Source organism: Cnephaeus nilssonii, assembly GCF_951640355.1.
Source record: "Cnephaeus nilssonii genome assembly, chromosome: 6".
In the NCBI taxonomy this organism is placed as follows: Eukaryota; Metazoa; Chordata; class Mammalia; order Chiroptera; family Vespertilionidae; genus Cnephaeus; species Cnephaeus nilssonii.
This window is the reverse complement of record NC_137077.1, coordinates 50,022,392-50,034,702: the sequence shown is the minus strand read 5'-3', so window position 1 is coordinate 50,034,702 and position 12,311 is coordinate 50,022,392. Positions and strand designations below refer to the sequence as shown.

The following is a 12,311-nucleotide window of genomic DNA, read 5'->3' as shown; positions in this document are numbered from 1 at the left end:
ATCCAAGGGAATCACTCAAGGCTGGACCTAGGTTTTGTGGGAAATTTGTATCCTTTGAGATTCTTACAGAGAAAGAGCTCATGAAATGTTCATTGTCCTCAACTATCTGAGCCTTGGTTTTCCCATTTGTGCAATGTGGATCATCAAGCTCCTCCCCAGGTCAAGTGGGCTAAGTGAGCTTCTGTGTGCCAGGAGCTTTTTTAATGCTATAAAGCACTGCACCAGAGTCAGCTACCATGAATGGTGGCAATACCACTATTTCAAGGTCAAGGGTGAGGGCAGTGGGAGAGGCAAGAGCAAAGTCAGTGTGTGCAGGGCAGCTTGGCCAGCACAGAGGAGCACACAACAGGGGCTGGCAGCCAGAGGGCTGGGTTGGTTTCCTAGTCCTGGCTCATCACCCATGGTCCTGGCCACCATGAGAACTATCTCTAGGAACCCTGGGAAGCTCGGTCGTGGAGTCTCCTCCTAACCACATAAAAGCGGTCCCTAAAGCAGCCCATCTGATGCTGGTACAGTCGTGAGATCTCTCACAGATGACACTGTCAATTAAAGGTCTCCGCTCTGCACCCCCGCAATCCACCCCTCCCCTTCTCACTCCCTGGGGAAGGGCAATTGAGTCTGTGACAAACCTCCCAGCCAAGATCTTTCTAGGGGTAATTTGGCCAGGCTAAATACCCCAGGTTGATTAGATAAGACTCAAATTACATGAGCAAGGCTTGCAAGCCCATCACTTTGGGGGTTTTCAAGTTATTTACGTGGCATCTCTGATTTTGCTGGGAGAAAATGATTTCTTGCTCCCAGGCAAACTAAACCCACAAATTAAGGCAGTGGCTCCCTCTCAAGCCCTATAAAGGGGGAGACCAAGACCTCAGGCTTGTGAGTTGCATCTCAGCTGAGGATTAGCTTCTTATTCCAGCTCTCTGGATTTTCTAGCATGAGCCGCCAGTTCACCTACAAGACAGGAGCTGCCGCCAAGGGGGGCTTCAGCGGCTGCTCCGCTGTGCTCTCAGGGGGCAGCTCGCCCTCCTTCCGGGCAGGGGGCAAAGGGCTCAGCGGAGGCTTTGGGAGCCGGAGCCTCTACAGCCTGGGGGGCTCCCGGAGCATCTCCTACAACGTGACCAGTGGCAGCGGGCGAACAGGGGGCTATGGATTTGGCCGGAGTCGGGCCAGCGGTTTTGCTGGCAGCATGTTTGGCAGTGTGGCCCTGGGGCCCGCCTGTCCATCTCTGTGCCCTCCAGGAGGCATCTCTCAGGTCACTGTCAACAAGAGCCTCCTGGCTCCCCTCAATGTGGAGCTGGACCCCGAGATCCAGAAAGTGCGCGCCCAGGAGCGGGAGCAGATCAAGACTCTGAACAACAAGTTCGCCTCTTTCATCGACAAGGTGGGTCTTTCTGGAGAAAGCCGAATGTAGAGCCCCTTTGTTCTTCCACCTTTACTGTCTTTGGGGGCTCCCAGTTTGAGGCGGAAGAAGACAGGCTTCCTTTCCAGGATGCAGACACGCCGAGGACAGGGCAGGGAGGAACTGGACGAATCCTGGACATCAGTGTTGAGAGGTCAGGGTGGCCAGAGGGGCGGGAGGAGCTAGAAAGCTTAGTCTGGGAAGGTCTCCTGGAGGCAGGGACAGTGGCATGAGTTGAGAAGTAGGAGAGTGATGGCACGTGAAACTTAGAAGCCAGACAATGGAGAGGTCTATGGAAGCCTAGGATGTCTAGAATGCCATAGGGCCTAGCTCCCAGACCAGCTCAGACTCTGGTCAGAAGACAGACTCAGAGCCTGTGATACATCCAAATGGACATGCGGGCCCCAGGGCGAGGCACATGGGGATCAGTAGTGTATTGGAGTAGAGGTTCCCAAAAATGGTCCCTGAACTGGCAGCATCAGCCTCACCTGGGCACTGATTAGAAATGCTCATTCTCAGGCTCCACTTCGTGCCTACTGAACCACAAACTCTGGGAGTGGGGCCTGGGAATGTGCAGCTCTAACAAGCCCCCAGGGTGATGCTGATGCACACTGAAGTTTGAGAGCCACTGATGAACAAAGAGGTAGGAGCATCTTGGGAAGTAGACTTCCTGAGCTTCGGGGAGTAGGGGAAGCTTCCCAAACATGACAGCGGGGTAGGGGGGTCAAACCTGAGGAAGAGTTTGCCAGACAGAGGTGGGGAAAGGCAACATAGGAGAGGGAGCAGTCGCATGCAGCATGAAGGACTTGTCTGGAGAGCAGGACACCTTGGGTTGTGTGAATGTTACGTGAATGGCGGAAGAGGGGCTGGGCCCATTATGAAGAGCATAAGAAGGAATTTGGTCTATCTCTGTAGTTGATATGGAACCACCAGAGGGTTTTCTGCAAGGAAATGATATAATATTTTTAAGCTGCCACTTGAGAATGCTGGGGAAATGCTCTGAGATCATAGATTTGGACATGAAAGCAACATAGGAGGTGCTGAGACCCCAGGTCAGCTGAACACCGACCTCTGGCTGGGCTGGGAAAGGCCATGACCGAGGAGACAGAGAGTAGGCAGAGCACAGGCCAGGCTACTGTATCTGAGCAGAGCCACCCAGGAGCATGAAGGCCAATACAGGTCAGTTTACATATTTAAGGTCAGCACTGGCCAAGGCTGACCACTGACATTGGTCCAAGCAGGTTTGGACAGATACAGAGGAGACATATCTTGATAATAGGGAAATAAAGATGTTGAGGCCCCTCCTGATGGTATGGGGTGCTCCCAGAAAGAGAACTCCCGAGTCAGACAAAGGGCCTGGGTGGGGAGGGGCATGAGGCATTCCCTTTAAGCTAATGCAGCATAAGAGAACACAGCTACCATCCAGAAAAGGAAACACACAGCCTCTCCCCATGACTGAGTGTCTGTTGATCTGGGTTCCAGGTGCGGTTCCTGGAGCAGCAGAACCAGGTGCTAGAGACCAAGTGGGAGCTGCTACAGCAGCTGGACCTGAACAACTGCAAGAACAACCTGGAGCCCGTGTACGAGGGCTACATCAGCAGCCTGCGGAAGCAGCTGGAGACGCTGTCAGGGGACAGGGTGAGGCTGGACTCGGAGCTGAGGAACATGCGGGATGTGGTGGAGGACTACAAGAAGAGGTGAGCAAGGATCCTGCACCCACATTGACCACCTCCTGGGCTGGGTTTTCCCAGCAGGCACTGGGACATTTGCCTCTGGTCTCAGAAGCACTGAGCTCAGGTGGGAGTGACCCAGCTTGAGCTATTCTGCCCAGGCAAGATGACAGCTGAGCAAGCTGGGCAGGGGACACCCAGCCTCTTGGAAAGCGGCAGGATTGTCCTGACAGAGACTACCTCCAGGGCATGTTCTCTCCTTTCCTCACTCGAGAGAGTTCATGTGTGCCTGCCCTACAGCCTCTTGGTTCCTGAGTGGACTCTAAGTTCCAAGGAAACTCCTCCACATACCAGGGAGCTTGGATTTCTGTTGGGCTTCCTTTTTCATTTCCCTCAGGTCCTGGACATTTGGGCCATGCTTCTTCTTCCTTCCCCAGGATGAGGTGGAGTTATTGGTAGGGGTGTCAGACACAAAAATCATGGCTGAAAGACAGTGTCATGTTCCTGTGATTTGGACACTGAATGGGAGGAGGAAGAACCTACTCACTCTCCAGACAGCAGAGGAAATTCAGACCCTAAACCATCTAGTCACCTGGCCCAGGGGGGTGGGGATTGCTTCAAACCCTGCCCACAATGCTTAACAAATAGTCTTAGTGAGTTGGACAGATTTGCAAAGATGTAGAATAATACCTATTAAAAGATATACAACATGAGCATGTCCTTTCTCTTTTCATAATGAAAACACACACACACACACACACACACACACACACACACACACACACACACACACACACACCCTGCTCACTGTGATGCTTTTCCTGCAGGTATGAGGAGGAAATAAACAAGCGCACAACTGCTGAGAATGAATTTGTGGTCCTTAAGAAGGTGAGGAGGGGGTGCATATCCTTCGGTTACCCAAGGAGTGGAGTGTGGAGGGTGGGTGAGGTGACATCAGAGAGGAAACTGAAGTCTGTGCTCCCTACAAGGGCCTGGAGCTGAAGTGCCAAAGCAGACGGAGGGATTTGTTGCTTGGGACATGTTGGGACACCTTGGTGTTTATCTAGAACACCTTGGTGTTTTGTGTAAATGGGCAGGAGCATAGAAATGGATAGTCAATCCCCAGGTCATGCCCACTTTGGTTTTGGGAACAGGATATGCTTTGAGAGGGGCTATAGGTTTGCCTTCCAACTCTGCCTGCCTCTGACAAATTGCAGTTGCTGCCCTCTGCTCTAATGAATGACAGACTGTGGGTATTTGTGGGTATGTGTGTGTGAGGCGGGGGGTAGGGCTCTCTCCTGTACCTTCTCTTTGAGAAATAGAGGCAATAAAAAGATCCCATTTTAGCATGGGTCAGAAGGAGTTCCAGAGGCACCAATAACTTGTTTAAGGTCTCACAGTGAGTCCTGGGTGGAAGTCAGGTTCTTGCCCTCTTGGTCTTGACTCCATTCCCTGGGGCAGCTCATCACAAAGTCAGTGCTGGGGTGCCAGTTCCCAGGAGAATGCTGTCTGGACTTGAAGAAGGGTGATGTCAGGTGGTCCCTGGATTCCCTTAGGATGTGGATGCGGCTTACATGAGCAAGGTGGAGCTGCAGGCCAAGGTGGACGCCCTGGATGGAGAGATCAAGTTCTTCAAGTGTCTGTACGAAGGGGTAAGGCTCCCCCATCCCACCCCTGACTCACTTTGTCTTCTGGAAGGACAGACGTAAATGAGCAGTTATTTACTCATCAGTAACTTTAAGAGCCCAGGTCTCTAGTATTTGGATGCTGGGAACTTTGTAGATCCAAGGCAAGAGTGAAATATACCCTCATACTTTCAAATGATGTATGCCATCAGCTCCAGCCTAGCTCCAGTGCCCTGCTCTCACATCCTCCAGGAAGCCGGGGGTGCTTAAGGGGTTCCCACTGATCTTCAGCGGAGCACATTCTCATTTTTGCCTATCTTCTCTCTGTCACTTGGGGCATTTCCTCAGGTCTTGGTCAGAAATCCTTAGGGATAGAGGTGGGGAGGCCTCAAAACCTTTCTACTGACTCTATGACAATCTGGCTTCAAGCCTCAACCTGTTGGCCAAGCATCTGTGGGCTGCGGTGTCCTTAGTGTCTCTTGTGTGGTGTCCAGGCTGTTTCCCCTCCACCTTTTCTACTTCTGACCAGTCTCAGGTGACAGACATGGGGGCTGTTCTCTACTTGGGCTGCTTCAAACCCACTCAGCAGTTTCTAGGTGTGGTGTTGGAACCTCTGGGCTGGTAAGCTCCATTTTTATATGTTTTGGAGAATACAGCTGCATCTGCTTTGGAGGGTTTGGGGGCTCCCCTGCTGGGATAGGGCCATCACCTTGGCACTTTCCTCTGCTCACAAGATATTTCATGCCTCCTTGTTTCCCATGCAGGAGATTGCTCAGATCCAATCCCACATCAGTGACACGTCTGTCATCCTATCCATGGACAACAACCGGAACCTGGACCTAGACAGCATCATCAATGAGGTCCGCGCCCAGTATGAGGAGATCGCCCTGAAGAGCAAGGCTGAGGCTGAGGCCCTGTACCAGACCAAGGTGAGCCTGCATACCTTCCAGAGTCAAGTGTTCTAAGACCTCTGGTCCAGTTCCATGACCCACCATGGCTCACACACTAGCTGGGATCAATACACTCTCCTTGACACTGGTGGAAGCCCAAAGGGAGAAGACGAAGCTCTGCCCTTAGGATCCACCTAGACCAGTGGTCAGCAAACTCATTAGTCAACAGAGCCAAATATCAACAGTACAACGATTGAAATTTCTTTTGAGAGCCGAAAACTGACTTCTGCTCATGGGCCACGAAGTTTCAATCGCACTGTACGTGCGCGCCCGCACGTGGTATTTTGTGGAAGAGCCACACTGAAGGGGCCAAAGAGCCGCATGTGACTCGCGAGCCACAGTTTGCCGACCACTGACCTAGACCATGGCAGCCATGGGAGGACACACACAGCTGAGTGCAAACAAATGTGGCACAGAGTCATGAATGCAGGGGAGGCAGAGGTTAGGGAACTAGGATCAGATGGGGCAAGTCAGGAACAACTTGGGCAGGCAGAGTTTTGAACTGCGTCTGGGAAGGAAGAAAACATGGGCAGTTAGCATCTCAAATCCCTTGTTAATTATAATACATTAAGGGGTCTCTTTAGTGTGATCTGAGATTAGGTTAACTCCTACCTTTTCATTCAAGTCCAAGTCCAAGAATAAAGGGGGTGTTTGAGTCCCTTAGATCTTAACTCCTCTAATAGGTTGTGGGTGGGAAGATAATTCTTCAGATAATGTGGTTTCTCAGATCTAAATGGCAATTTCCTAATTGTTCCTTGCTATTTATCAGGCTCCTTCTCAAGGGAAATCTGCACTTTCTTTATCTTGTTTATCCCCACCCCCTTCCTTGCTACCCTAGGGACAGAAAGATTTGGCCTGCAGGGATGGGAGGAAGGGAGGCTTTCAAAGCCTGGTAGACACCACAGTCCAGGGCTTCTTGATGAAGGTTCCAACTCAAGTCCCCAGGCCCCAAATCCCTCGACTTTTCTGCTGCAAGCTAGGGTCAGGGATGGCTGTGTGGTTTAATCACTCAGGAGACTGCATGGTGTCAGAACTGGGGGAGTCAGTGCCTCTGTCCCAGCCAGAGTGTGGGAGATTGTGCTCACACAGCCTTGCAGAGAAGCAAGAGAAGGCCATCTGTTCTGCCATAGCATTTTTTTGTCCTAAGATTATCCCCAAAGATAAAACACAGGAGCATAGAGAGAAGACCCCTGCCTTCCAGAGCCTCAGAAGAGGAATCCTGAATCTAGGGCCATGCTGGGGCCAGATATGAGAGAACTGGCAAGGCCAAGCACCCAGGGACAGAGACAAGCAATGCATAGACACTAGAGGTTTGAATATCATACGTTTTTGTGTTTCCCTTAAGCCAAATTATGGGGTAGAAATGGAATACTCTTTGTTGACTATCCAATGGATGACATCAAAGGCAGGAATAATCCCCAAAAAGTAGATGATCCAAAATTCATGACTAGTGTTAGGATATAGTCATTCTATCCCTACCACTCATACACAAAATGTTCCTCCATGCCCAGCAAGATTGCCAGGAGCTTGGGGCCCAGGTGAACTGTGAAGGGAAGGAAGTCACAGGAAATATAGATGGGTAGCTCTTCAGCTCCCTCTTTGGTTCATTAACTCATTCATCCCTCCATTCATCAGACCTCTTTGAATACTAGCTAGGCTCTGTGCTAGGTACTAGGAATTCAGAAGTAAATAATAAAAAAAGGTGCCTGCCCTCTAGTCATTCTGAGTCTGATGGCAAAGATTTAGAAACTGTGATCACAGCACAGTGTGGTAAGAACTATGAACTGGTGTGGCAGGGGCTATGGTGCACCCAACCAAGGATCAGGGAAGGCATCCTGCGGGTAGTGATTCTGTACTGACTGAGTTGGAGCCAGCTAAGGAACAAGAGAGAATGGATAGGAAAGGGTTTTTCAGGTGAAGGGAGAAGCTCATGCAAAGACTTAGAGACTTGAGAGTATGTGGCATATTGAGGGGACATGGAACTATTTGGCACATGTGGAAAGCTAGGTAGGTGATGGGCAGAGGCTGTGAGAAATGAGTATGGAGGAGCTGGTGGATGCCAGATCTCAAAGCACCTTGATGCCATACTAGGAGTTTGAATTTGACCTTGACTTGGAAGGGCTATAGGCAGAAGAGTACCATAATTGGAATTGTGTGTTATAAAATTTCAGTGTGGAGAGTATGAGACTTTCAACAGTCCTGATGGCCAAATCTAACCATCAGTGAGAGCAACTGTGCTTAAGAAAAATAAATAAATCCAATTATTGAGTGGGAGGTTGATAGGCCTGGTGAAATTGGAGACACCCACCCATCCCTGAGTCAAAATCCCTGCTTTGGCCCATCTCCCTCTAGTTCCAGGAGCTCCAGCTGGCAGCTGGTCGGCATGGGGATGACCTCAAACACACCAAGAACGAGATCTCAGAGCTGACCCGGCTTATCCAAAGGCTGCGCTCGGAGATCGAGAGTGTGAAGAAACAGGTGAAGGGGTCTTAGGGGCTCCTGGCTCACTCCCAAGGGAGGGGTGGCCTACCCATCACATATACTCCCCCTTGCTTGCTCTCCTTCTCTTGGTTCTCCATCTCAGGACCCCATTCCTCAAATAGAACCCCTGCTCTCAACCCCCACACTTAGCTCCCAAATAAAGTCTGGGAACAATTGGAAGCATCTTTTCAGAAAGCCAAGAGTCTGAGGATACCACCTCTCACAGTCCCAGGTTGACAAGTCCCAACACCATGGGTGCAGCTTTGCTCTAGGATGTGGGCAAGGACAGAGGAGGGTCCAACCACTGTGAACAGATGGAGGGTGAAGTGAGGCTCAGGGTGCCTTAGAACTCAGGGGGATGCTACCTCTTGTCCCTCAGTGCTCCAACCTGGAGACGGCCATTGCTGATGCCGAGCAGCGGGGCGACTGTGCCCTTAAGGATGCCCGGGTCAAGCTGGATGAGCTGGAGGCTGCCCTGCACCAGGCCAAGGAGGAGCTGGCCCGCATGCTGAGGGAGTACCAGGAGCTGATGAGCACAAAGCTGGCCTTGGACATAGAGATTGCCACCTACCGCAAGCTGCTGGAAGGCGAGGAGTGCAGGTGGGTGATGGGAGGGATCTTAGAGTGTTAGAGCTGGAAGAACTTTTGTAATCTCTGACTCAGTTTCCCAGAGTGTGGGGGTCAGGCTGATGGAGTGGCTGGAGATGCTTTTTAGGTTACCCACGTAGCCTTAAATAGCACAAGATCAGATGAGACAGAGATTTCCTTTACAGTTCTTCTTGTTCTAGTCTTCAGACTGGAGACCGTCTCTGCATGGTGCTATTATGTCTCTGCCACTGCCATGCCACTTGTAAATACCCCTATTAATAAAGAGAATAGATCCAGGTTCAGTCTCTGGGCAGACAACACATCTAGCCACAATTTTTTTTTAAATTGTTTAATTTTTATTATTTTGATTTTACTGCTTTGTTCTTGTTTGGTCAGATAGTAGGTACTGGTTGTCTATTTATCCTGGTGATATGACACTTCCTTTTAAGAGAAATGAATTTTTGTATAAAAAGAAGAGTCAGTGAAAATACTAGCTATATAACAGCATGAGTTGTACATGGTCATAGCAACACTTGGGAGGGTGGTACCTGAAGCACTGACATTTAAAAAACCCTGTTCTACCTTAGCACCATTTTACACAAAAGACTCACTGAGGACAGGTTACTGGTCCTAAAATCATACAGTTAGTCCACCAGTGGAAAATCCTGATGCTATTTCCACATGTACTTATCCAGGCCGTAGCCTCTTAGGAATAAAAAAAGTGGGCTAAAGAGAAACTTGGTAGGAGGGCCCCTGGAGCTGGTGTTACTACTGGGGTCTCCAAGGCTGCAAGTTCATAGTCTCTGAAGTGGGGAGAGTAGACTGAGGATGGAGAGGGAGGTGCTTAGGGATACACAGGTGCAATGTGTGCCTGGACATGAGCTAGTCTGGCTGAGGCTTTCAGGCTGTGGTGAGGGTAGCGCGGATTCCATGTGAGGGAGTCACCTGTACTTTTCTCTCCGTGCAGGATGTCTGGAGAATACACCAACTCTGTGAGCATCTGTGAGTATTTCATACTATGGGGGAATGCTTTTAGTCCATTAATAAGCACAAACTAAGTGGGTGCCTGTGACCAGGACCCCATGGAACAGCCCGAGCTCCACTGTCATAATCACCTCCCAGCTGAGACCTACTGCTTCTGTTCCCATCACTTCCTGACCTTTCACATTGGTTCTCCCTCCCCCACCCCCCTCCCTGAAATCTCTCCCATGCTGGGATAAAACTCTCAGCATTTGCACATGATGGAAGCCTGGAAGCCGGGGGGCAGGAAGAATCACATCTACTCACTGAGAGTGGAGATCAGGCACAGACACACTGTGCACACCAGCTCTAATGCTGACCCTACAGGCTTCAGCTCCATTTCCTTCTAAGACAGGCCAGCAAAACTCCCCTATATGAACCAATCAGGATATTCTTTGGAAAAAAAAAAGACTGGATTCTAAAGTTAGATGCGAGACTTGCTTGGCCATCATCTGTTCTTCAGGATAAGTCCTTGCTACTTCTGTTTGTTCAGAGAAGGAGAAGTTGCCTGATTTGGGGGTCCTATGGGATCTGGGCTGCTTCTGGTGCTTGAGCTGCTCAGGAATTGAGTGTGAGTCACTCAACTCAAGTCCACAGTTGATGTGAAGTATATGCTTAAAGAGGAGACATTTAAGTTAGTTGGGACTGGGAAGTTGGAGGGGACTCAGTGCCACTCCTCTTCTGGGACACACACTTATCTCTTCTCCCTCCATCCTCCTCAGCAGTCATCAGCAGCTCCACAGCTGGGACCGCGGGCACAGGAGCCGGCTTCGGGTTCAGCGGGCCAGGCACCTATGGCTACCGACCCAGTTCTGTTGGCTACGGCATGCTGTCTGGAGGCTGTGTCACTGGCAGTGGAAACTGCAGCCCTCGAGGGGAGGCCAAAACCAGGCTGGGGAGTGCAAGTGAATTCAAGGATCCCTCTGGGAAGACCTCAGCTCTGAGTTCACCCACTAAGAAAACCACAAGATAAAGAGAAAGACAGTTGTCCGCCTTGCCCTGGACTCCCTTCTACAGGAAACTCCTCTGTCACATTTCCTCTTGGTTTTCTTTGCCACTGACATCTCCTCTCTTCCATTTCTCTGCCTTAGTCTTTCTTAATGTAGAATCGGGATTCTAGAATCTAGCCCATCCTCTGCCTCTGTACCAAGAGACCTCTTAACTGGGCTTCCACTTCCTGAATCCTTCTCCTTGCAGTGGAAGGATTTTTTTCTCTCAAAGGTAACCCCCATCCTCCTACTGCCCCTTCCATGCCCTGGTTTAGGGAGTTATTTGGCCATGTGCTCCATGGGTACATATGATTGAAGGCCCACTGAGAGACCTGTCTCCTGTGAGAGCAACTCCAGCTCAGGGGAAACATCTGGTTATACATTGTACCTTGCATGGTCCCTGCAGATTTTATAGCTGGGAGTACCCCTGCAGGCTTCTCCCACCAATGAAGGCATTTGTGCTGTTAATATGTGGGCTCTTGTCCTTGTTCAGACCTTGCCTCCATGCTTCTCGTGTCTCACCAATAAACTTATAAAACTCATGCAGGAACAGGATGCTTCTCTTTCCTAAGGGAATCCTCATCTCAGGCCTCGTGAAGGTCAATGACCTGGAGCCTGGGCCATCTGAGGTCCAGTGTGCTCCAAAGAGTCCCAAAGTATCTTTAGATCTGAGTGAGAGAGATCCTTGCACAACTACCAGATCCCACCATCACTTCCACTGAATTTTGTGATGCTCAGGATTCATTTCTGTTCCCCATCACACCAGCAGATGCACCTTCTAAGTCATGCTTTCCTCACACCAATGCTCCAGTGAATGGGTAATCTTTAAGACCTTTCAGATTATCAGCAAGGATAGGGAGCCAATACTTGTGGCAAGATTTCAAACTGGTCAAGAGGTAGCAGAAGGCCAGTTCCAGAAGCCTGGGCTCAAGTTATAACTGTTATTCCAGAAAAGGCCAAAGGTAGATTGTCTTTAATGTAATAACCAATGTTTTCTTGGTCCTTGTTGCCATTTCAGTGGGTTGAGTATGGATGTGAATGTATAAGTGTCTGAGTTGTGTTTAAACATAGAGCCATCTCTGTTACACACACCACTCAGCTTCCAAAACATTCTGTGCTCAGAAGACTTCTCATGGGTCCCCGGGCCATGATGCTGCTGCTGCCAGGATGCAACATGATACAAAGGGCAAGTGAGAGGCTGGCACACATTCAGGCTGTGCTCACAGAGGCATCTGAACAGGATCACGGTGGGTCCAGAGAGAGTCCTAGACTTCAAGTCAATAGCTTTGAATTCAGATTCAGACTCTGCAAGTAACTGGGAATCATGAGCATAGCTTGCAATCAGCTGAAGCCTCATTTCTTTAGCTATAAAATTGGCAGAATAGTACCCCCAGATCATTGTAAGGCTAAAATAAGACAATATGAGGATGTCTTGTGCAATGCCTGGTACAAAGTTCATGATTAATAAAGGTTAGTGGAAACAGAATCTTGTCCTTAATCTTTTTGGCTCAAAGACTTGACTTCAGAAAATGGAACCTTGGAATGCTGTTGGTGGGATTGTATATTGGTGCAATTAAAAATTAAAAACA

At 49.8% G+C, this 12,311-nt stretch overlaps 1 protein-coding gene across 1 annotated transcript; it reads left to right on the top strand.

Annotated features, from left to right (window-relative positions):
• Positions 1-934: 934 nt before the first annotated feature.
• Positions 935-10,706, top strand: LOC307101337 (keratin, type II cytoskeletal 73; the record flags this gene model as incomplete). Its single annotated transcript, XM_079774178.1, has 9 exons — positions 935-1,381; positions 2,882-3,096; positions 3,897-3,957; positions 4,626-4,721; positions 5,459-5,623; positions 7,997-8,122; positions 8,505-8,725; positions 9,681-9,715; positions 10,456-10,706. The coding sequence occupies 9 exons, from the start codon at positions 935-937 to the stop codon at positions 10,704-10,706; spliced, it is 1,617 nt and encodes a 538-aa protein (XP_079630304.1).
• Between the last annotated feature and the right edge of the window lie 1,605 nt (positions 10,707-12,311).